This window comes from Canis lupus, chromosome 2 (assembly GCF_048164855.1).
Source record: "Canis lupus baileyi chromosome 2, mCanLup2.hap1, whole genome shotgun sequence".
In the NCBI taxonomy this organism is placed as follows: domain Eukaryota; kingdom Metazoa; phylum Chordata; class Mammalia; order Carnivora; family Canidae; genus Canis; species Canis lupus.
In genome coordinates, this window is record NC_132839.1 from 15,971,138 (window position 1) to 15,996,744 (window position 25,607).

Genomic DNA, 25,607 nt, shown 5'->3' on the forward strand with positions numbered 1-25,607 from the left:
ATGTACAGCTAGTCTCATACTAATGTGCATTTTTTTTTACATTTGTCACCATGTCAAATATAATTTGCTTTGCATATCCCACAGGTAGATCTCACAGGGATATTTTGTTTTCAATCAAATTTCAGTGCTTATGAAGATTGAGATTGTATCTGTTTTGTTCATTATCTCATACCCAGCATTTAGCACTGTGTCTGTATCTGGCATATAGTAGAGGCTCAATAAACATTTATTGAAAGACTGATTCCTTCTTAAAATGTTATTTATCCGTAGAGAAGTATTTGTACATGCGTCTTTATAAAGCATCTTACCATATAAATGTATACTTACTGTTACTCACTTTAATGGCAAAATTTAATGTCCATTCCACATTCATCCATAAAGTCTGTGTGGTCACCTGCAAAGAAGACTGGACAATGAGATAGGAGATAAGAGAATACCTAGTATTTATCTTAGTCTTTGCCATGGCTTACTCTTTGCCATGCAGTGTTACATTTACTCTCACAGAATTATAGGATAAGTATTATTATCCTTGTTTTACAGATGAGAAAACTGAAGCCAAGATGAGCTTTGTAAATTGTCCTATGTTACCATAGTCCTTAAGTGCCAGAGTTGTGATGGCTCGCTTCAGACCCATTATCATAACCACTTTGCTATACTGCCTCCAATTGGATTTTAATCCTGGCTCATCTACTAACTAGGTGTATACTCAGGGAAATTGATTTCTCGGAGGATCATTTCTCAAATATTCAGATTAATACTTAGAAGTTAGCTGAAGTTAGGATTTTATAGCCGGAAAGGACCTTATAGATCAGTTAATCCAACTCCCAGGTGTTATAGGTTAAAAATGAGACTATACAAAGCTAAGAGGAAAAAGAAATGAAAAATTGCCCATGATTCTACTCCAGCCACAGCCCAGCACCTGCCAGTTAGTCCCTACACCTCACTGGCATGGCATTGGAGGCTCTGGCTTGGGGGGTGGGGATTCTCTCAGGCTGTGGAGTCTTCTACCTCTTGTTGTCTCCATGGCCCTTGCCCCTCCCTGTGACTCTAATCAAGCACCTGGCCCTCTGTGGGCCCATCTAAAGTCACCCCGTGGATCGGGTAGGGGCCCCTTAGCTCTCTCCTCCCACAACTGGCTCCAGGACCTCCACGATGGTGTTGTTATTCTTGGGTCTTCTCTTCCTGACCTGCTTGTGCCCAGATCCCTAGTATTGCCCTTTCTGAAAAATCTACCACATGCTCCACCTGCAGAAAAACAACAAACAGCAAAAACAACACCAAAATACTCCTATATCACCCGCCTTCCAATATTTGAATACACTACTGAGTTACTTTGACATTCGGCTCTGACTGACCTACTGTGCATAACTGCTAGGCTGTGCCCTTTTAGAGGCTGGAAAACAACCAGGGGTTAATCATTAGAAGTGATTCAGCAGACTTCTGACTCCCTTCATCAGGTGACTCTGGTTCAGGAAAATGCTGCACTCAAAAGATTGCAGTTGAGTCAGGTGTGAAGAGAACACTGCCTCCCAGCCTCAACCACTGGTATGTTATTGGAGATAGGTTTTTGAAATGAGCTTCAACTAGTTTCCTGTAAACTTTGGTTAAAGTACAAGTAGCTGAGATAGGTGGTCAGGAAATAATTTAAGTTGCTAGTGGAGTATCTATACTGTATATGTATATGAAACATATATAGCTCTTTAAATCATTTGGTGGATTCTTTGCTCAGTATTCTCAAGAAAATTAGCTAAAACTAAACGGACAAAAGACATTGTCATTTTGATTAATTAGGCAAAGCAGTATAATGTAAAGCAGCTGAATTCAAAGAAAACCTGGTATTGAACTCAAAGTCATGAGCTTACATATGATCTGGAAGGAGTTAATTACATTCTTTGAGCCCCAATTTGTTCATCTGTCAAGTGGCATATCAGCTTTATAAATTTGTTAGGATGAAGTGTAATAGTGTGTGAAAGCACATAGGCATCAGGAAAAATGTTACTAGGGATTTGTCTAGTTTTGCTGAGGCTTAATGTAATCTAATTGCTTTCCAATAACTGGGATGGGGGGCACCTGGATGGCTCTGTGAATTAAGCATCTGACTCTTGATCTCAGCTCAGGACTTGATCTTGGGGTCGTTGAGTGTAAACCCTGAATTGGGCTCCACACCCAGTGTGGAGCCTATTTAATAAAATAAGGTCCGGGGCTCTTGTGAAGTCAAACAGTTCAAATCGCATGCCTGTCTCTAGTTGTGTGACTCTGGGAAAGTGACTTTTCTGCTCTTAATGTTTGTTTCCTTATTTGTAAAATGGAAATAATAATGTGTTCATAAGCCTTGTGTAAAGATTAAATAGTGATGCATAGATGGTGGCTGGACTTATAAGCAAGCACTCAGTTTCTTTGTTCAAATTCCCAGAGAAGCAGATGCTAAGAGGAGAGTAGATGTGCTAGAGGTTTATTGGAGAAAAGGCCTGCGAAGGATAAAGGAGAGGGAGCAAGAGTAAGAGGGAAGGGAAGTGCCTTCAGGCCTCACTCACTGCAAGTCAGGCAACCTGGGAAGGAGAAAAGGTAAGGAGAAAGGGAGAGGGGAAGAAAGAGTGGAGAAGAATGTCAAACTGCTGCACTTTCTAATAAGGCTTTAAAAGCCCATTGGGGGATATGTGTTCCAAAGTCATCTGTTAGAGGAATCTCACGTTGCCACAGTGTTAAATATGTTAGCTATTGGTAAAAATAATTGATAGTTGTCACATGCTGTAATTTACAAGTGTGTTTAAATTTCAACTCTTGACTGACAGCCTGTCCCAACCTCTAAGAAAAGTACAATCCTTGCCAGATAGTGACATTATTAACATTTAAGGTATATGTTCTTAGATGAACAACTTCTTATATTTTATAGTACAGTTTTGTTAGCCAGAGAACAGTTAAGGAATCAAAAGTTCCAACTAACAGTTGGAAATATAAACATTAGCTAAGCAACTGATTTTTTGACATTGGGTAAACAATATGCTGTTTAAATTTCTAAATTCAGGTAGCCAATAAATACAATTCCAAAGACCTGAGTAATGTTAATATCCATAGTTTGAATATTAGCCCAAACATGAATATCCATTTTTCTTCCTCCCAAAGAGACCTCTGTGGTTAAAAAAAATCATAGTATACTTTTGAAGGTCACCCCTCCCACTTTTGTTGTTCTTAATAAGCAATTGTAAACACCAATCAGTTCAATGCTTTTCAAATGGCAGATTATAATCCATCAATTTGGTGAGTACTAACCTGCCTTTTTAATTTAGATTTTTGTGATGTTAAGATTTGGATATAAAACGTGTTACTGTGAATTACAGTCGAATTTTAAAGCAAGAGATTTAGAGTAATTTTCTTATCTCACATAAGGAAATGAAGACTAAAGAGGTAGTTTAACTTGCCTAGATAGCTCAGGAAACGTGACTTGAGCCAAAAGTTAGGTCTTAAGGATCTAAATTTAGGGCTCTTTTTTTTTTTTTTTTTTTTTTTTTTTTAATCATTCTTCCAAGAAAAGACTTTTTGTTTGCTCTGTTTAGGGGACATAATTACTCTATTTTCTAGTTGGTTACCATGGCCGCCCTTTTCTGTCACTTTCATTATGTGTTTGCTAAGATTGACTGGAAAGGTCTTTCCTGACCATTCAGTGTCAGAGAGGTGGTACAGCTGAAGAAGTTGTTTCTAGCAGTCAGCAGCCATGCCACGTCACCTGAATTCACTTTCCATTTTCCCTTTGAGGAACACATCTAATCCAACAGTGTAAATCTGGAGTTTACCTAATGTAAACTGAGGAGTGATAGGACCTCTTTTTGAGGAGCGTTCTACTGATGAAGTCTTAATTTTTACTAATACCAGCCAGTATTATTCTGTACTTTGTTGTCATGACATACTTTATCCATATTCCTGGCTTTTTTAGACTTCAGCTCACTAAATATTTTTAAAATGCAAGTTTGGTATATAATCCACATAATAATTTATTCCTTTACAATTTCGAAAAACATCAATTCTTTCCTTTTTCAGCATATATTCATAACTGCCCTCAAAAATGCCTGTGGGATATTTACCTCCTAAAGGATGAGCTCTGTCTGCTAATCACAGATTTGACTGGCAAAAGAATTTGGGACTGGGGCTCTTTATAAATGGACCCCTTCTTCCATTCTTTATATTTTAAATTAAAACTAAATGTTTAAAAAGTAGTTAATTCAATAATAAAGGCTTACATGTTAACATATAGAGTTTTTTGTTTGTTTTTTTTTTGTTTTTTTAATGGTTATGTTTTCCCAAAGAAAGTTTTACTGGAAGAGTGACATCATTTCTAGTTTTTGCAAAGTCTTTAATGTCTGGGTTAATGAAGAAAACTGAATTCTCAGATCTGCTTCTCTATTCAGACTGTTGTGATATGTTTTGGTTGAAATAAGTAAGCAAAATCCAACCTCATACAGACAGACATATAGTTGGAAAAGAGGAGTATTTTAGTGGTCTTTTCAGATAATTGTGAATGTTTTTCTTTGATCCTATACCCAAACTTACTAAGTGGTGTTTAAGTTTAATTGCGATGTGATATCTGAAACCCTGTCAGTGAACTTTTTGTAATCTGTAACTTTAAAATGTCCTTGGTCCATCTTGCACTTTGAATGACTCTTACAATCATGATTTTGTTACATAATGCGTTGGCTATGTGGAAAATACTGATTCATTGAGGTAAGCTGATCTTCCAAATATTAACACATTATATGTATCAAAAAATAGTATTTGTTAACATTACCAGCAGTCTCATCAGGAAAATTTTTAAAATATTGGGAAACTGTCCTTTTGACAATATGTGAATTTTCCTAAATTCTTATTTTTGCTTTGAAAACTCTAATTTTATCATTGGCAACAAATGCTGTCTAAAGTTTTCCTTGAAGTGAGAGCTCAATTTGGTTAATTTTGAAAAAATGTGTGGTGCACTCAAAGGTTGAGTTAATAACATTACTAAGTTTTACTGCCTCATCGAAGACACTGTTAAGTAAACCTGGCTTTTCTTCTTATTCCATTCTATATTACAAAAATATGACTACAGTGGTAAACAGGATAATGTCTCCCCTCCCCCAGATGCCTGCATCCTGATTTCTGGGACCTGTGAATATGTTAGGTTATAGGGCAAAGAGGAATTAAAGTTGCTAATCAGTTTACCTTAAAATGGTGAGATTATCCTGGATTATCCAAATTGGTCCAGTGTAATCACAGTGTTTCTCAAAAGTGGAAGAAGGAGGATGAAGAGGAATTCAGAGTAATCCAGTATGAAAAGGACTCAACCCACAGAGCTAAATAGAAAATGAAGGAAGTGGGCCATGAGCCAAGGAATGAGAGCAGCTTCTAAAAGTTACAAAATGCAAGGAAACAATGCATCCTCTTCAGAGCTTCCAGAAAGGAATGCAACTCTCCTGACCATTTCCTTTTAGCCTGGTGAGACCCATTTTAAGACTTCTAACTTAGAGAACTGTAAGATAATATATTTCTGTGATCTTATGGCACATAAGGGGAAGTAATTAGAGCATCGATAGAAAACTGATATAACTAACACAGTTCGGAGACTTCAGTCTGGGCTTGGGCATCGTTGCTTTTGCACTATTAGTACAAATGTCAACCTAGTGAATGGCATATGACTTATTATCATGAAAATAGTTTTGAACTTTTGAACCCTATGAAAGTATACTAGGATTCCATCAAAAATCTGCGCATCACACTTTGTGCTCTCTTTTAACTTTTGTGCTTCCTCTGTGTCAACCACTTAATTAGGTACTAAGATGTAAAAATTCAGAAGGCACAGCCTGATCTTAGGAAGATTCAGTTTCAGGGGTCCTAGGTGGCTCAGTTGTTGAAGCATCTGACTCTTGGGCTTCTGGTCAGGTCATGGGATCATCCAGCTCCTCTTCCCTGCTCCTTGGGGAGTCTGCTTAAAGATTTTCTGTCTGTCTCCCTCCCCCACCACTCACCCACATGCTCAGATGCACACTCTTTCTCTGTCTCTCTCAAACAAATAAAACCTTAAAAAAAAAAAAAAAAGATTCAGTTTAGTGGGTTGAGAGTTGTAAGCAAATCAGTGATTACAAATAGCACAGAATGACTGGTGCCCTAACTCGTATCTTAGGTGAAATAAAGAGACCTAAAATATATTGATGGTGTCATTTGAAGCACAAATTTTTAAATTTTATGAAATCCACATTACCCTGTTGTTTTGTTGATTCTGCTTTTAGTGTTTTATGTAAGAAGCCACTGCCCAACCTAAGATCAAGAGGATTTTTTTATATTTTTAAAAAATTTTATATGCTTTAGTGCTTATATTTAGGTGTTTGATCCATTTTGAGTTAATTTTTGTATATCTTGTGATAGAGTAGTCTGACAGTTCTTTGCATGTTGGCATCCCGTTGTCTGACCAACATTTCCTAAAAAGACTTATCTTTCACTATTGAATTTTCTTGAAATTCTCATAAACAATCAGACATGTATGGGTTTATTAGTGGACTATAAATTCTATTCCATTGATTATATGTCTGTCGTTAACCCTATCCTATCACACAGTCTTGATTACTGAAGCTCTGTAGTAAGCTTGAAAAAATGGGAAATGTGAGTTTTCTTTTTCTTTTTCAAAATTGTTTTTTTTTTTTTTTTTACTAATTTCTGGATCCCTGCATTTCCATATAAATTTTAAGATCAGTTTGTTAATTTCTGCAAAATAAGTAGCTAAGATTTTGATAGGGATTGCGTCCAACCTGTACATTAATTTGGGAGGTATTGCCACTTTTAACATTAATATATCATTCAGCCCATAAGACATGGACTTTTCATTTATTTAGGTCTAAGTCAGTTTTCTGGAAGGAGGTTTTGTAATTTGCAGTGAATGCCTTTACACCTCTTTTTAAGTTTTTCCTAAGTATTTTATTCTTTTATGCTATTGTAAATGGAATTTTTCCTAACTTCTTTTTCAAATTCATTTCACTTCAGTGCTAGCATATAGAAATAAAATTGTTTTTTATTTTTTGGTCTGATATCTTACAAACTTTGTTGAAGGTATTTATTAACTCCTTAGTTTGGATTTTTCGTTGTAGAATTCCTTTAGAGTTTTCAACATAGGAGATCATGTCATCTATAAGTGAAGATAGTTTTACTCCTTTCCTTCAAATCTAGATGTCTTTTATTTATTTTTCTTACCTAATTGCCTTGACTAGAACTTCAGTACAGTGTTGAATAGAAGAGTTAAAAATGGACCTTCTTGTCTTGTTCCTGAGGTTAATGGCAAAGCTTTCAGCCTTTTACCATTAAGTATGAGGTCAGCTGTGGGTTCTATTCCTAGTTTGTTGAGAGTTTTTCATCATGAAAGGGTGTCGGATTTCAACACATTCTTCTCTGCATCTATTCAGAGCATGATGTAGTTTTTGTTCTTTAATCTATTAATAAAGTGTATTACATTGATTCATTTTCTTGCATTGATTCAACTTTACATTCCTGTGATAAATCCTACTTAGTCATGGTGTATAGTTCTTTTCACATGTTGCTGGATTCAGTTCTATTTGTTGAGTATTTTTGCCTTTCTATTCCTAAGGGCTATTGGTTTATACTTTTATTTTCTTGTAATATTTTTATCTGGTTTTGGTATTAGGGAAATAATGGCCAGGGAGAATGAGTTGGGAAGTGTCCTCTCTTCTATTTTTTAGGAGGATTTGTGAAGGATTTGTGTTAATTCTTCTTTAAATATGTGGTAGGATTCACCAATGAAGCCACCTGGCCCTGGATTTCTTTTTGTGGTTTCTGATTATTAATTTCAGTCTGTTCATTATAGGTCTATGACATATATATAATTTTTAATATATTTTCAGTCATTTCATTACTTGGTATCTTTCTAGGAGTTTGTTAGGTCTGGATTATATAATTTAATAATATACAGTTATTTATAGTATCCTCTTATAATCTCTTTATTTCTCTAAGGTCAGTAATGTTCCCACTTTCATCCATAATTTTAATAATTTGAGTCTTCTCTCTTTTTGAAATGGGGTATCAGTTTAGCTATAGGTTTGTCAACTTTGTTTACCTTTTCAAAGACTCCACTTTCGTTTCATTGATTTTTCTCTGTTGTTTTTCTCTTCTCTTTTTGTTTACTTCAATTTTAATCTGTATTGTTTCCTTCTGCTACTTTGGATTTAGTTTACGTTTTCTATTTTTCAAAGGTTGAGGGTTAGGGTATCGATTTTAGACCTTTTTTTGTTTTATTTTGTTTTTGTTTTTTACATTTTTTAGATTTAAATTCATTTTTTAAAAAAATATCTTATTTATTTATTCATGAGAATACACAGAGAGGAGAGAGAGAGAGAGAGAGGCAGAGACACAGGCAGAGGGAGAAGCAGGCTCCACGCAGGGAGCCTGACGTGGGACTCGATCCCCGGGCTCCAGGATCATGCCCTGAGCTGAAGGTGGCGCTAAACCGCTGAGCCGCCGGGGCTGCCCTAAATTTAAATTCATTTGCCAACATATAACACCCAGTGCTCATCCCGTCAAGCACCCTCCTCAGTGCCCATCACCCAGTTACCCCAATCCCCCTGCCTGCCTCCCCTTCACTACCCTTTGTTTGTTTCTCAGAGTTAGGAGTCTCTCATGGTTTATCACCCTTTCTGATTTTTCCCACTCAGTTCCCTTCCTTTCCCTTATAATCCCTTTCACTAGTTTTATATTCCCCTGTATGAGTGAAACCATGTGACGATTGTCCTTCTCCAATTGATTTATTTCACTCAGCATAATACCTTCCAGTTCCATCTACGTTGAAGCAAATGGTGGCTATTCGTTCTTTCTGTTGGCTGAGTAATATTCCACTGTGTGTATAGACCACATCTTCTTTATCTATTCGTCTTCCGTTGGGCACCGAGACTCCTTCCACAGTTTGGCTATTGTGAACATTGCCACTACAAACAGTGGGGTGCAGGTGTCCCGGCGTTTCATTACATCAGTATCTTTGGGGCGAACACCCAGTAGTGCCATTGCTGGCTCATAGAGTAGCTCTATTTTTAACTCTTTGAGGACCCTCCACACAGTTTTCCAGGGTGGCTACACCAGCTTGCATTTCCACCAATAGTGCAAGAGGGTTCCCCTTTCTCCACATCCTCACCAAAGTCTGTTGTTTCCTTTCTTGTTAATTTTAGCCATTCTTACTGGTGTGAGTTGGTATCTCATTGTGGTTTGGATTTGTATTTCCCTGATGGCAAGTGATGTGGAGCATTTTCTCATGTGCTTGTTGGCCATGTGTAGGTCTTCTTTGGAGAAATTTCTGTTTATGTCTTTTGCCTATTTCAGTGATTGGGTTCTTTGTTTCTTGGGTGTTGAGCCTGACAAGTTTTTCATAGATCTTGGATACTAGCCCTTTATCTGATAGGTCATTTGCAAATATCTTCTCCCATTCTGTAGGTTGTCTTTTAGTTTTGTTGACTGTTTCCCTTGCTGTACAGAAGCTTTTTATCTTGACCAAGTCCCAATAGTTCATTTTTGCATTTGTTTCCCTTTCCTTCATAAATGTATCTTGCAAGAAGTTGCTGTGGCCAAGTTCAAAAAGGTTGTTGCCTGTGTTCTCCTCTAGGATTTTAATGGATTCTTGTCTTACATTTAGATCTTTCAACCATTTTGAGTTTATCTTTGTGTCTGGTGTAAGAGAATGGTCCAGTTTCATTCTTATGCATGTGGCTCTCCAATTTTCCCAACACCATTAATTGAAGAGACTGTCATTTTTCCAGTGGGTATTCTTTCCTGCTTTGTTGAATATTAGTTGATCATAGAGTTGAGGGCCCATTTCTAGGTTCTCTATTCTATTCCACTGATCTATCTCTTTGTGCCAGTACTGCGCTGTCTGGATGATAACTTTGTAATACAGCTTGAAATCCGGTATTGTGATGCTCCTGGCATTGGTTTTCTTTTTCAATATTTCTCTGGCTATTCGGGGTAGATCTTTTTTTTTTAAATAGAGGTTTTTAGTCTGCAGTTTTATTTTCTCGTTATGGTTCTGTTTGTCTCTGTTAGGATAATATTACCATTATAGAATGAGAAAGATTTCTTTCCTTTGTTTTCTGAATTTATGAAATATTGGTATTATTTCACTTTTTTATTTCATAGAATTTATCATTGAAGCCTTTGGGACTTTGCTTTTCCTTGTGGGGAGATATTAGGTGATTAACTGAATGTCTTTACTTGTTTTAGGTCTATTCAATTTTCATATTATTTTTTTTAAGACTTTACTTACTTATTCATGACAGAGAGAGAGAGAGGCAGAGACACAGGCAGAGGGAGAAGCAGGCTCCATGCAGGGAGCCTGACGTGGGACTCCTTTCGGAGTTTCCAGGATCACACCTGGGCTGAAGGCGGCGCTAAACCGCTGGGCCACCAGGGCTGCCCTTTATATTACTTCTTAAGTCAGTTTTGGTCATTTATGTCTTTCTAAAAATGTGTCTATTTCATCTGTGTGTCTAGTTTGTTAGCATAAAGTTATTCACTGTGTTGTCTTATATTTCTTTAGATTTCTGTGTGGTCAATAGTGACATCATTTTCATTCATTATTTGGTAATTTGTGTCTCTTTTTTTAAAAAAAGATTTATTTATTTTAGAGAGAGCCTACATGAGTGGGGGGAGGGGCAGAGGAAGAGGGAGAGAAACTTCAAGCCGACTCTCTACCACCAAGTGTGGAGCTTGCACTGGGCTTGATCTCACAACCCTGAGATCATGACCTGAGCCCATATTAACTGTTGGATACTTAGCCAACTGAGCCACACAGGCATCCCCGTTTTTTGTTTTTTGTTTTTTGTTTTTTGTTTTTGTTTTTGTTTTTTAATTCTTGATCAGTCTTGCGTGACAAGTTGGCAGTTTTGTTGATCTTTTCAAAGAACAAACTTTTGACTTTATTTTCTCTATTGCTTTTCTCTCTTCTATTTCATTTATTTGTATTGTTATTTTTGCTGCCTTTTTACTGCTTTATTTTTGTTTTGCTTTTTTTGGAGGTTTGAACTTGAGTAAGACAGTCTTTTGTTGTTGTTTGAGAGTGAGGGGGACATGGGGCTTGATCCCAGGACCCCCAGGATCATGACCCAAGCCAAGGGCAGATGCTTACCCAACTGAGCCACCCATGTGCCCCCTGAGTAAGATATTTATAAAAACTTAGACTGGGGCAGGGTAGCCAGGGTGGTTTGGCGGTTTAGTGCCGCCTTCAACCCAGGGCCTGATCCTGGAAACCTGGGATCGAGTCCCACATCTGGCTCCCTGCATGGAGCCTGCTTCTCCCTCTGCCTGTGTCTCTGCCTCTCTCTCTCTCTCTCTCTCTGTCTCTCATGAATAAATAAGTTAAAAAAAAGAAAAGAAAAAGAAAAACCTAGACAGGGTCAAGGTCCTCCCCAGCCCAGGTGGTACTCGGCACAGCACAAAAGATTAAAAATTCAATGAGGGGGGAAGGCCGAACATTCAGGGTTTGGGAGTATAGACATCCCACATCTGGCTCAGATTTGGGGACTAGAGTAAACGAAACCTACTTGGAAAAGAATTGGGGAAGAAAACAAGCAATTGCCTTCTGTAGTGGTAGGAACAGGAGAGGTAGGGCCACAGACAGAAGCATTTCACATCACTAACCTAACTTGGGGAACTACAAGGGACCATCTTCAACTATCCTGAAGAGGAAGGCTAGTTGGATGATAGGAGAATCCACAGGAGGAAAAAAGGAGAGGGAATGTGACTGTGAGGGGGCAACAGCACCTTCCTTTCTGGGCACAGGAAGGCAGCCAGGGTACCAGGTCCAGGCAGCAACCTCACAAGGAGAGCACAGCTTTTAGCTTTTGCAGCTTAGTGATCACCCCCCTCCCCCAACCCAGGTACTCATTCTGCTTCCTGGCAGATGTAGGACCACTCTCCTGAGGGAGTAGAGGTCTCTGTAGCCTAGGGCCCTGCCTCTTGAGGGCCCTGCCTCTTCTGTGTCTCCTCCCTTGGTGGCAGGGCTAGCCTCTACCTCCTTGCCCTGGGGCTCCTGGCCAACAAGGGGTGGCAACAGCCTTTCCTTCCTGGGCTGTGCTTTCACCCCAGGCTCTTATCTCCCCCTGCTCCTGCTTTGTTGGATGAGAAGGCTGAAGAACAATTCCTACCCTCCTTCCGATTTCTCTTGAAGGACAGACCACTCAATTTGAAAGCCTTCTTTTTTTTTAATAAGATTTTTATTTATTTATTCGACAGAAAGAGCAAGTGAGGGAAGGAGCAGAGGGAAAAGCAGACTCCCTGCTGAGCAGGGCTCAGTATCAGGACCCTGAGATCATGACCTGAGTTGGATGCAGATGCTTAACCAACTGAACCATCCAGGCACCCTGAAAGACTTCTTGAAAGATAATTTCTTCTTCTTGAGGGTCTCTCTGCCTGGGCCATCCCCCTCAACTTCAGTACCCTCACTGGCTTGATGGTATCGCTGGGGTGGTTGCCTCCTCTGTTCTGTTCACTGGGGGTGACTCCCCTTCACCCTTGGGAGATAAGTCTCCATTGCTTTTCATGTGGCCATTCTCCTGTCTTTGGCCTTAGTGGAGGAAATGCTTGCTGCCTCTTCAGTGTCATGTCACCCTGGGAGCCTTGGAGCTCTGGCTGTCCGTGATGGGGGCAGTCAGCTGCAGGGGTGTCCTGGGGCCACCTTGGGTTTGTACCACAGGAGAGTTTGGCCAGGTTGGCCTGGCTGGGAAACAGGTTTTGGTGGGGAGGGAGGGGTGAACTGAGCTGCAGGCCCCCAGGGCCCAACTGCTCTGTTCTGTGCCTGAATGCCCTCTACACTGCTTTCCATGTATCCCATAAAATGCGACATGTTGTGTTTTCACTATCATTCAGCAAAAATATTTTTCAAATCCCTTGTGATTTCTTCTTTTGAATTACTTAAAAGTACATTCTTTAACTTCCAAATATTGAGGATTTTCCAAGATATATTTTATTGATTTCTAATTCTGTTCTACATAGAAGATACTTTTTATGATCTTATTTAAAATTTATTGAGATTTGTTTTATAACCTGGTATATGGGCTACTTTAGAAAATATTTTTTGGCATTTGAAAAAAAAATCTGTACTATGCCATCGAGTGGACTAGTTTATACAAGAGTTACTTTGGTAGGTGAACAATATTTTCTAATACTCTTCTAATTTTATGTTCTATTAGTTTTTGATAGGAGAGTATTCAAATATCCAACTATACTTGTTAAATGGTCTGTTTCTTTTTTCAGTTCTGTCATTTTTTTGCTCTGCTGATTTTGGTGCTTTGTTTTATGTGCATATACATTTATAAGCATTATTTTTTCTGATGTACTGACCTTTTGATCATGTTGAAATATCCCCTTTTTCTCAAATACCATTTTTTTTTAATTTATATATTCTTCTTAAGTAGGCTCCAGGCCCAATGTGGGGCTCAAATTCATGTCCCTGAGATCAAGAGTTGCATGTTCTACTGACTGAGCCAGCCAGGTGCTCCCAAATACTATTTCTTAAAGCATATTTTGTTTAATATTAGTGTAGTAACTCCAGCTATATTATGGTTACTATTTGATGGCATATTTTTTTTGATTCTTCTACTTTTAATTTATTTTTTATCTTTGAATGTAAGATACATCTTTTAGATGACACATGATAGGATCTTTTTTATCTACTTAAGGGAATTTCTTTTTCATTTTAAATTTTTTTAAAGATTTTTATTCGTAAGTAATGTCTTCATCCAATGTGGGGCTTAAACTCACAACCCTGAGATCAAGAGTCGAATGCTCTGCTGACTGAACCAGCCAGGTATCCGTTACTTTGAAAATTTCTGCCTTTTGATTGAAGTATTTAAATCATTCATTTTTCATGTACTTATTAATATGGTTGGGCTTACATTTTCCATTTTGCCATATCTTTAATATGATTTGTACCTTTTTTTCTTTGAAGCTTATTTTATTGTCTAAGTATTTATTTATTTTAGAGAGAGAGCACTAGAGCAAATGTGCTAGTGCTGGAGAAAGGGGCAGGGAGAAAAGGAGAGAGAATCCTAAGAAGACTGTGCTGAGAGCAGAACTAGATCCAGGGCTCAATCTCAGGATCTTGAGATCATGACCTGAGCTGAAACCAAGAGTCGAGTGCTCAATTGACTGTGCCACACAGGCACCTTGTAGCTTGTTTTATTTTATTTTGAATTTGAGTATAATTGACACACAGTGCTAGTGGTAGGTGTACAACATAGTGATGCAACAAGTCTATACATTATGTTATGCTCACTGTAAGTGTAGCTACCATCTGTCACTCTACAGTGCTGTTGTAATACCATTAACTATATTGCTATGCTGTACCTTTTATTCCCTTGACTTATCCCATAACTGGAAGCCTATGGTGTCAGAGAGTGATCCACTTTCATTCTTTTGCATGTAGCTGTCCAGTTTTCCAGCACCATTTGTTGAAGAGACTGTCTTTTCTCCATTGTATATTCTTGCTTCCTTTGCCATAGATTAATTGACCATATAATTGTGGATATATTTCTGGGCTCTCTATTCTGTTCTATTGATCTATGTGTCTGTTTCTTTTCTTTTTTTTTTTTTTTAAAGATTTATTTATTTATTCATGATAGACATAGAGAGAGAGAAAGAGGCAGAGACACAGGAGGAGGGAGAAGCAGGCTCCATGCACCGGGAGCCTGACGTGGGATTCGATCCTGGGTCTCCAGGATCGCGCCCTGGGCCAAAGGCAGGCGCCAAACCGCTGCGCCACCCAGGGATCCCTATGTGTCTGTTTCTGTGCTAGTACCGTACTGTTTTGATTATGCCTTTGTAGTATATCTTGAAATCTGAAATTGTGAGATAATTCAGTTTTGTTCTTCCAATCCATGAGCATGGTATATCTTTTAATTTGTTTTATTTATTTGTTTGTGCCATTCTTCAATTTCTTTTTTCATCAGTGTTTTATAATTTTTAGAGTACAGGTCTTTCACCTCCTTGGTTAAGTTTATTCCTAGATTTTGGTTTATTTGGATTTTTGTTTTGTTTTTGGATTTTTGGTGCAATTGTAAATGGAATTGTCATCTTAATTTTTCTTTCTGGCTACTTCATTGTTAGTGTATAGAAGTGCAGCTGATTTCTGGGTTAATTTTGTAACCTGCAACTTTACCAAATTCATTTATTACTTCTAGTAGGTTTTTGGTAGTGACTTCTTTCTTCCACCTTGACTGCCTTCTTTTGTATTAAATAAATATTTTTAATGTATGCACATTTTTATTTTTAGTGTCACTTTACATTTTAAACAGTTAATTTCTTCGTGTTTACTCTAGACAATATAACCTACATCTTAATTTACCAGAACCAACTTAATACCAGCCAGTTCATACAACTTAATTTTGGTAAAATATAAAAACTTTGTTCCGATATAATATGTCTTCCTCTTTTCTGCTGTTACTGTCCTATGTATTAACATATTACATGTTATAAACTAAACAATATGTTATAATTATTTCTTTATGCCGTCAATGAAAACAAATATAATATTTTTAATTTAGGGTCTTTTTTTTTTTTTTTTTTTTTTTTTAGAAGTACTATGCCCAGCATGGGGCTCAAATTATAACCCTGAGATCAAGAGTCACATGCTCTACCAACTGAGCCTTCTAGGTAGTCTTTTATATTAACCATATATTTGCCATTTCTGGACCACTCTATTTCCAACTCTGGACTTAAATTAACACATGGTGTCATTTTCTTTCAGCTGAAAGATTTCCTTTAGTATTTCCTTTAAGACAGGTCTGCTAGCCACAAGATCTGTTTCTATTTTATCTTCAGTTTTAAAAGTAATAGCTGTATTTTGCCTTCAATTGAAAAGATACTTATTCTTTTTTTTTTTTTAAGATATTTATTCTTGATATAGAATCTATACTGAGCAAATTTTTTTGGCCCTTTGAATTTTTCAGTGACTGACTTCTGGCCTCCATTGTTTTCATCAATGCTTGTATGTGATGAGTTAGTTTTGTCTTGTTGCAAAGACAAACAGATTTTCTGTTTGTCTTTGTAATTCAGTTTGTTTATGCTTTGTCTAGATATTGATTCTTTATATTTGTCCTACTTTGGGTCTGTTGAAAATCTTTGATAAGTAGATTAATCTTTGATAAGTACATTAATGTTTTTCATCAATTGGTATGCTTTTGTCTGTTATTTTTTCATGTAGTTTTTCTATCCCTTCATCTATCTTCACTCCTGGGATACTCATTACATGTTTCTTGATATAGTTTTGATTGTCCCAAATATCTCTGTTAAAAAAAAAAAGAAATTAAGTTTTTCTTCATATCAGGTAATCTCTCTTCATCTATCTTAAATTCACTGATTCTTTCATCAGGTTATGTTGAATCTGCTGCGAATTCCCCTTAATAAATTTTCTTGTTTTAAAAGATTTATTTGTTTATTTGAGAGAGAGCAGGTGAGCTGGGGCAGGGACAGTGGGAGAAGGAAAGAATCTCAAGCAGACTCCCCACTGAGCTTGGAGCCTGATGAACATGGGGTTTAATCCCACCGCCCTGAGACCACGATCTGAGCTGAAATCAAGAGTTGGATGCTTAACTGTTGGAATCATTAAAGGTCCTCCATCTCTAGTGAATTTTCTTATTATACTTTTTATCTTAAAAAAATTCCATTTTTAAAAAATTTGTTTCATTGTTGAGAATCTCTATTTTTTATTCATTGTTGTCTTATTTTCCTTTCATTCTTTAAATTAAGGTCACCTTTGGTTCTTTGAACATATTGGTAATATCTGCTTTGAAGTCTTTCTTTAAATCTAATATTTATGGAATTCAGATGGTTTCTCCTATTTCTTTGCATGTTTCATAATTTCCTGTTGAAAACTGGATATTTTAGATTAGCTATTGTAGCAACTCTAGATTATGATTTTCTTTCTGATAGTTGCTGTTGCTTTGTTCATTTGCTTGTTTCTTTGTTTAGTAATTTGCCTAAACTAAGTACAGTGACTCCCTTGTGATGTGTGGCACTGATAAATCTGTTGGGTTTTTCTTTTGTTTTTGTTTCTTAATATTTTTGTTTTGGGTCTGCATTTGGCTTTCTAGGACTTGCTCCTGTGTCTTTGTGTCTTAAATTATAAACTAATTGTTGGACACTGCTTGTGTTTAAACACATGAAGTCAGTAAGTCTTCTGTCATCTACTGATGGATTTCTGTAGTGATGGAGGAATTCATTTACAATTTACACTGTTTTCAGGTGTGTTATAGCTTTCACTTACTGTGGAGATCTTTCACATTTGCTCTATATATGTGATTGTTTGGCCTCAGGAATGTGTGACTCCCTATGTTCCTCTCTGGTCTCCATTGCACATTCTGCCAACCTTAGCCAAGAATATGTCTGCCCCAGTTATGACCATGACCTTGGACTAATGGAATTGTTTACTCTTCCTGCTTGCTTATTTCTAAGATCATCACTTCCACTGAAACACTGCTGGATGTGGGCATAATCTGCCACTCAAGTTCAAGTTACCCCGGTTTGACTACAATAGAGATATTTCTAGTCCTAATGATCTTCCCCGCCCTAGAAGAACCCCTTTATTGACTGAGTTGTTATTGATCATGATAAGAGGCCAGACCAGAATGTCATAGGGTCCTAGTGTTTTTATTTAAAGATTAGCAGTCTTTCAAATAAACATGCTTCTTAAGTTGTTACATCCTTTTGGTGAATTTCTAGAGCACTGAAATTATTGTATTTGTCAATTTTGTATGGCTCTTTAGTTTCTTTTTGGAAGAATATTTGCTGATTGCGCTCAGCCATAGCTGAGAGTCTGACTTCTGGTTTAGTATTATGTATACATTTTTTTCTTTACTCTCTTACAGTGATGGAAAATTTACATGTTCTATTAATTATTTTGTCTCTGTTTTTCTTGGAGTAAATTTATGTTTTATATTGGATCTCAAATATGAAAAAAAATTTTTTTTCTTCAAATGCCCAGTGGTTCTTGGCTGTGCATTCATACTAGAAAACATAAATTTAAGTATTCTAGAAGTCAGCTAAGGGCCTCAATGATGCCGACTTTTCTTTGGGGCCATCCATACCCATACTGTCTTTCCTAGATTCATTTCTTCAAACACAACACTTCTTCCATCTACTTGTTTTTGTATTACAGTCAGATATTTAATGAACAAGTAAAAGACAAAATACATAGTTGCTTGTACAAAAAGGTAGGGGAGGGAGATTTGGTATATTTTAGCTTCACTTCTTACTCCATACTTCTGTCAGAGATATCAGGTTGTTGTTTTAATTGCAGCACTCTCTGCACTAATTCTAGAGTTTGACTTCTTACTGTTTCTACCATGAGTGCTCTTCCCTCTGTATAAATTTGTAGTGATAACTTTCTCATTCTCTTCATTGTTATGGTTTAAATTCTCTCCCCCAACCAGATACACATACCTTTATTATCTTTTTTTTTTTTTAAATCTCTTTTTTTTTTTTTTTAATTTATTTATTCATGATAGTCACACGGAGAGAGAGAGAGAGGCAGAGACACAGGCAGAGGGAGAAGCAGGCTCCATGCACCGGGAGCCCGATGTGGGATTCGATCCCGGGTCTCCGGGATCACGCCCTGGGCCAAAGGCAGGCGCCAAACCGCTGCGCCACCCAGGGATCCCTGTTTTTATTTTTAAACACATTTTAAAAGAAGCAGTTTGTTGTATTTTAATTATTACAGTGGTTATTATATATTAGTTACTACCACCTCTTTCTTTGCCCTTTTCTCCCTCCCACCATCATGCACATTTATCTTTCCTCAAGTAACCAATGGTAACAACATTGACAGTTTGTAAAGCAGTAAATCTTAATTTTTTTTCCCTTTGGTCAAGCTGATTGGCTGAAAGCTATAAAGAAGGGCGATTTGCTCTGGAGCTGGGTGATATTGTCATCAAGAAGGCAATTTCAGTTACTTATGGGTTTTCTAGGAAATCTTGTGATTTCAGCTATTGAGTGTAGATGATGTGTTGTTTCTCTGTAATGGTATTCTAGCTTTGGCATCTTCATCTTAGTTCTTAGATGGAACTGAACCATTTCTCTTTATAATTCCTTTTTTCCCTTTTGTTCAAATTCAGTTACCAGAGTGGCCAAGTTGACTATTGGGATGTTTGTTTCTGATGAAATAACAACCAGAAGTCAGTTTGGTATAGTGGATGTTAGTATTAGACGCTTGCATATAGCCACCAGAGAAAGGAAAGAAGTATGAGGACAATCAATAAATGTCAAAGGAAGCATTTGGAAGCTCCTTCATAGCAGTTTTCTAGTCGACGAAGGCGTAACCAAGAAGTTGGTTTTGCTGATTAACAATAACGAAATAGTCTTTTCTATTAAATAATACATTTATTGTTCAACTTTTTTCTTTTACTTAAGCAACATAAAGAGTAAAAAGCATAGGTTTTGGAACAAAGGTAAAACCCTAGTTGTGCATGATGAAAAACTAAAGAAAGAATATAAGAGTTTGGCAAATATACTGGATAAGAACATCAGTATACAAAAATTATACAAATACATACTTAAACAGAAGATGAAGTTTTCGCAAAGAGATAGTATTTACACTGATATTGAAAATACGAAGTCCCTAGGAATACATACAACCATAGATATACAAAATTCCCAAGGGGAACATAGTAAAGCATTACTGTGTAACAATAAAAGCTTAGTAAGTAAAATGGTATACTATACATATAGCTTGGGAAACTCAATGTTTTACAGGTGCTCAACTTCGTCAAAACAGTCTCTAATTCTTGTCTTGTTTTGGTGGGGAAGGAGGAGTATGTGGCAATAGATTCTAAAATTATATGGAAAGACAAAGAGCCATTCAAAAATAGCAACAATGTACTTTGATGGAGGGAAAGACAAATAGACTGGTGAAAGTGTGGTCCATGGCTCCACAGCATTGGTGGCATTACCTAAAAGCTTCTTAGAAATACAGAATGCCAGGCTCCAAACACTGATCAACTGAATCAGAATCTATTTTAAGAAGATAATCCACAAGAGTGAGAAAAAAATGGTTTTAAAACTGTTCTGGAAACTAAACTGGTAACTAAACAGGAAAAAAGGAATTTATTGAAAGACTGCTTGTTTTATGTGGTACATCCATCCTTTACTCTGTATAATCTGCATTTATTTAGGAACATTTGAAAAATGAATGAAAATGAAAAGAATGTTCTAAATGTACGTTTTCCTACCTCTAATCTATGGCACCCAGAATCTAGTCTATGGTTATTCATGTGCCTATAATCTATGGATCATCTTACTAATAAGCTTTTCTTAGGTACCCCAACTTTAGTGTGTCTTTATATATTTCCAGCAACTCCTAGCTCATGCCTGTATGTCAGAACCTAATGACAGTACTGTCACTACCAATGTAGAACAGACATTGTGACTATACCTACCCCCTCCTCTGTGACAGTGGTAAAGTTTTATCTAATTATTTTATAGGTATATTTTGTATACACTGGGAAAAATCTCCGCCGAAAGTAATAAAGGAAAGGCAGCTCTTCTACTGACGACTTGGAAGGAAATAATTTCCCCCTTCCTTGGGATCGGAAGACCAGCTCATTCTTAGAGTCTTCTGAAACAAAATTAGGTAAGAAGTGTTTTTCTTCATATTTTGAATAATTTGTTCTCTCCCTGCTGCGCCTCCTTGGAGGCTTCTATAATTCTCTTCCTTTGGCCTCTAAGAGAAATACAGTTAGCATTTTCCTTGAGGAGGTTAGTGTGCCCGCCAGCTGTCAGCCGAATGATGGACCTGATCTCGTGTGTCAGGGGAAGCACAATTCAATTTTAAACTAAGTCTTCTGCACAACAGTGCAGCAGGGCTGCCAGCATCTCTTTTTTATGCACCTTGCTTTGAAATTCAGCTTTCTCCCCAAACAGCATAGTTTCATTTTTAAATCCTTTGTGTGAGATAAAACCACCACTAACTGACTTTACTTGTCTTTAGTTAAAAATCAATGAATCGAACGAACTCATCTGTAAGTATTTCTGCTACTCTTTCTCATTTCTGGAAAATAAAGTACCACTGCTTGTTTAACTTATGACTTGTCTAAACATGTTGAAAGCATTGACTATAAGGCATAATGTTCAGACTCTGAAAGGGAACTGTGACAAGTTCAGTCAAAAGGGAGAAGAGGAATAATTTATAAAAGGTGCTGCGGATAATGATGCCAGCCAGTTATTTTAAAATGCATCCATCTCACCTTTTAATGAATTAGATTTGTCAACAGCAAATGTTTTATGCACCACTTCTAATAAAAGTGGCATGCTAGGAATGCAGTGCTTTGAGGTTGGCTTCTTCAAAGCTTTAGGAGTATCTTCAATTCAAAGATATTTTTTAAATAATAGATATTAAAAAGTATATTTAAATAATATTAAGGTTGTGACACAAACACCATATGACAAAATTCAGGAGTTTCAAAGCAGACACTGACATGCCGTCACTATATTCATATAGAAACTGTTTTTTAAATTAGGAGTGCAAACAGACTCATTTGGGGATTGTGTGTCAATTTAACTTTAAATTCTCTTGTTGTTTTGGTTGGTGTCACAACCTTAATGTCAGCTTTTCAAATAGGTTTCTACATTTCCTTTGGTTTGGGGTCATTAAAAAATGCATATGATAAATCTAAGAGGCAGAAATAGGTCACACTGTTGTGAAATTCCTTGCTTCTCTGCTGTCGAAAGACAGGTGGAAAAGTTAGCTCAGGCATATTTTAGTAAATTTCTGTTTTACCAGGAATTTGATTCAGACCAGTAGAGACCTAAGTAACAAGACATGAGATGTTGATATAATTCTGTTCATAATCTAGTCTTCTTGTACCTCTCATCCTAACCATTGGATCTTGTTATTTATCACCTCTCTAGATATTGAAAATCACAATTCCCATGCTTGGTATCTTTTTCACTACAAGTGCAAGATAAGCCTGATGGTTATTTCATTTGAACAATACTTATTCAGTATACTTGAGTATATGTAAAATCTGCCTTAAACCTTCATGTGGCAGGTTTTATATAAAACACTGTGCAGATTTTCAGGGAGGGAAAAATCTTGTTTTTTTAAAGTAAACTTGTTACAGAAAGTAAAATATAAAGTAAAATCTGATGTATTGTGCATTAAAAAATTTTCTAGTACCCCACTGGACATTAAAGTAGCAACCAGGAGCATTCTGCAGTGAAAGAGCAAAAGGAGAAAGAGGAGGGAAAGAGTAATCTATTCAACCACATTCCTCTTTTTTCCTGGATTCTTTTTTTTTTAAGATTTTATTTATTTATTTATCAGAGAGCAAGCACTAGCACGGGGAGAGGCAGAGGGAGAAAGAAAGGGAGAAGCAGACTCCCCCCACTGAGCAGGGAGCCTGATGTGGGGTTTCATCCCAGGGCCCTGGGATCATGACCTGAGCTGAGGGCAGATGCTTATCTGACTGAGCCACCCAGGACACTCCTCTTTTCTTGGATTCTTAACTGTCATGATCTCACAGCTCAGGTCTGCAATGTCTATGCTGAATCTAGTTTTAAGTTAGGAAAATAAACATATTAGAATCTGTCCCATAGTTGTCTTTTTCATCACCTATGTTAGAGATACAAAAGATTAAAAGAGAAACAAGTCACCTATTGATCTTTTCTTGCTGACGCAAAGATACTGACCAACCTAAAATACCATGTAATTCTCATCTTCTCCTTGATTAAACCACCAGGTTTTACCCTTCCTGGTTTTTATTAATGACTAAGCAAACATTAATGTTTCTTTTCTGGTGTATTCTACTTCATTCCCTCTATCTGTTGTTTTTCATGCAGTGTTGAATTTTAGAAATTTTTAATAGTTTTCATTTGGGATGATGCTATGAAATTTTATCTTCACTTCTAGTCCTAACTTTACTTTTTCTACCCATTGGACCCTCCCATATCACATCATATTAAATCATCATAATTTTGACAAGTAATATTCTTTTTAAGCCCATCTTCAACAGTAAGTGGGAATTATGCAGCATTGTGTAGTGGTTTGAAAATGTGTACATTTGTCAGTGAAGTTTTGGGCTAAATCCTTTTAACTAATTTTAATCCTTTAAACTAATTTAAACTATACCAGTGCCTTAGGACACTTTTTTTTTTTTCTCCAGAATAACAAATGGCCTTTTTAAAAATTTTAAAGATTATATATAAATATTTTTTATTGGAGTTCAATTTGCCAACATATAGCATAACACCCTGTGCTCATCCCGTCAAGTGCCCCCCTTAGTGCCCGTCACCCTGTCACCCCGCCCACCTGCCCACCTCCCCTTCCACTACCCCTTGTTCATTTCCTAGAGTTAGGAGACTCTCATGTTCTGTCTCCCTCTCTGATATTTCCCACTCATTTTCTCTCCTTTCCCCTTTAATCCCTTTCCCTGTTTTTTATATTCCCCATATGAGTGAAACCATATAATGTTTGTCTTTCTCTGATTGACTTCACTCAGCATAATACCCTCCAGTTCCATCCACGTCGAAGCAAATGGTGGATATTCGTCATTTCTAATGGCTGAGTAATATTCCATTGTATACATAGACCACATCTTCTTTATCCATTCATCTGTCTATGGACACCGAGGCTCCTTCCACAGTTTGGCTATTGTGGACATTGCTGCTATAAACATCAAGGTGCAGGTGTCCCAGCATTTCACTGCATCTGTATCTTTGGGGTAAATACCCAGCAGGGCAATTGCAGAGTCGTAGGGCCGTTCTATTTTGAACTCTTTGAGGAACCTCCACACAGTTTTCCAGAGTGGCTGCACCAGTTCACATTCCCACCAACAGTTGCAAGAGAGTTCCCTTCCTCCACATCCTCTCCAACAGTTGTTGTTTCCTGTCTTGTTAATTTTCCCCATTCTCACTGGCGTGAGGTGGTATCTCATTGTGGTTTGGATTTGTATTTCCCTGATGGCACGTGATGCGGAGCATTTTCTCATGTGTTTGTTGGCCATGTCTATGTCTTCTTTGGTGAAATTTCTGTTCATGTCTTTTGCCCATTTTATGATTGGATTGTTTGTTTCTTGGGTGTTGAGTTTAAGAAGTTCTTTATAGATCTTGGATACTAGCCCTTTTCTGATAGGTCATTTGCAAATATCTTCTCCCATTCCGTAGGTTGTCTTTTAGTTTTGATTGTTTCTTTTGCTGTGCAGAAGCTTTTTATCTTGATGAACTCCCAATAGTTCATTTTTGCTTTTGTTTCCCTTGCCTTCATAAATGTATTAAGATTATATTTTTAAATAATCTCTACACCCAGTCTAGAGCTCAGTCTCACAACCCAAAGATCAAGAGTTCTGTGTTCTACCAACTGAGCCAGCCAGCTGTCCCTGAACAAAATTTTAAAATGATTATTATTCATATGAATATTAGTTCTGATTTCTATTTGATAAAAATGAAAAGTTCTAAACAAAAATGGCTGTTTCTAACTACAGAGGAAGCTATTCAAATAAATGAGTTGGAACTCACTATATACCTGCAACATAAAGTTTTCTGGCAGAGAAACAAGCTATCCTCTTTAAATATTATGGGCCAGGCCAGCTTCATGCAAATTCATTTAGAGCAATTTCAGATTTATGTATTTAATAAAGCTGGGTAGTGGATCTAACTTATGTATTTAATGTCCTTCAATATACAGTGATGTTCTAGTGACTGCCTGGGAAAGAATGATGAAATTTTATTTAGTGTTTCTGCTGTATCAGTCAATCCTATAAATGACTTTCTAATGGGTTACAATATATGCTTTTAATAGTTTTCTGTAATATTAAGTGTTAATATTTATTGGGTGGTTTCTACGTGCCAGCAAATATTCTACATAGTATCTATGGATTATTTCATGTAATCCTCATAACAACACTTTCATGATCTCACTATTTTACAGCTGTGGTAGAGGCTCACAAGAAGGTTGCAAAACCAGTAAGTAATGGAGCTGGAGATTACACACCAGGAGATCACACACCAGCAGTGGAACTCCAAAGACTGTATTCCAAACCCTCACTACTCAAAATGTGGTCCCTGGGCCAGCAGTAGTTAGCACAGTTCTAAACCTCTAGGACCTCCTGCCTTTATATACAGAATAACATTTTTTTAAACTGATTTTTTTTTAATTTACAGTATAATACCGAATTCTCATCTTTATTCTATTTTGGGTATTCTTATCATATATAAAGTGTATTACAATGAAATCCAAAAAGCAAAGATGGGCAGGGATCCAATGTAGACCCAAGTTATCTTGGAATCAATTGTGTAAAGAACAGGGAGAGGAGTGCCTAGGTGGCTCAGTTGGTTAAGCATCTGACTTGATTTTGATTCATGTCATGAACTCATGGTTATGACATCTAGACCCACGTCGGGGCTCTGTTGGATGTGGCACCTGCTTAAGAGTACCTCTCTCTCTGCCCCTCCCCCACCTTCTTCTCTACAGCCCTTCCCCCACATTTCCCTCTCTCTCTCTCTGAAAAAAAAAAAAGGAAGAAAGAAAGAGAGAACAAAGAACAGGGTAGGCAAAATCCCAGAGTGTAAACAGAAAGAAGTCTTTCTCTCTACAAAGTAGCTAACTTCTT

General features: G+C 37.1%; 2 protein-coding genes and 1 pseudogene across 5 annotated transcripts in view; 1 reads left to right on the top strand and 2 right to left on the bottom strand.

Moving 5' to 3' along the window:
• SLF1 (SMC5-SMC6 complex localization factor 1) overlaps positions 1-5,318 on the bottom strand; it is an 84,312-nt gene extending 78,994 nt beyond the window's left edge. The window contains exons 1-2 of the mRNA XM_072791273.1: positions 5,191-5,318; positions 338-394 (exon numbers count right to left, since the gene is read on the bottom strand). Of these exons, the coding sequence (XP_072647374.1) occupies positions 338-373 (36 nt within the window). The 5' untranslated portion in view covers positions 374-394; positions 5,191-5,318. The remainder of the gene's footprint in view (positions 1-337; positions 395-5,190) is intronic.
• The window catches only part of KIAA0825 (KIAA0825 ortholog), a 381,348-nt gene that overhangs the window by 2,738 nt on the left and 353,003 nt on the right, over positions 1-25,607 (top strand). For 3 of the 4 annotated variants that reach the window (XM_072791261.1, XM_072791247.1, XM_072791230.1), the window contains exon 2: positions 20,485-20,632. The gene's annotated coding sequence lies outside the window, so the exon portion shown is untranslated. Of the gene's footprint in view, positions 1-1,461; positions 1,546-20,484; positions 20,633-25,607 lie in introns of those variants that run through there. The other variant, XM_072791240.1, reaches the window with a different exon arrangement.
• On the bottom strand, positions 11,826-12,853 carry LOC140610975 (MARCKS-related protein-like; annotated as a pseudogene).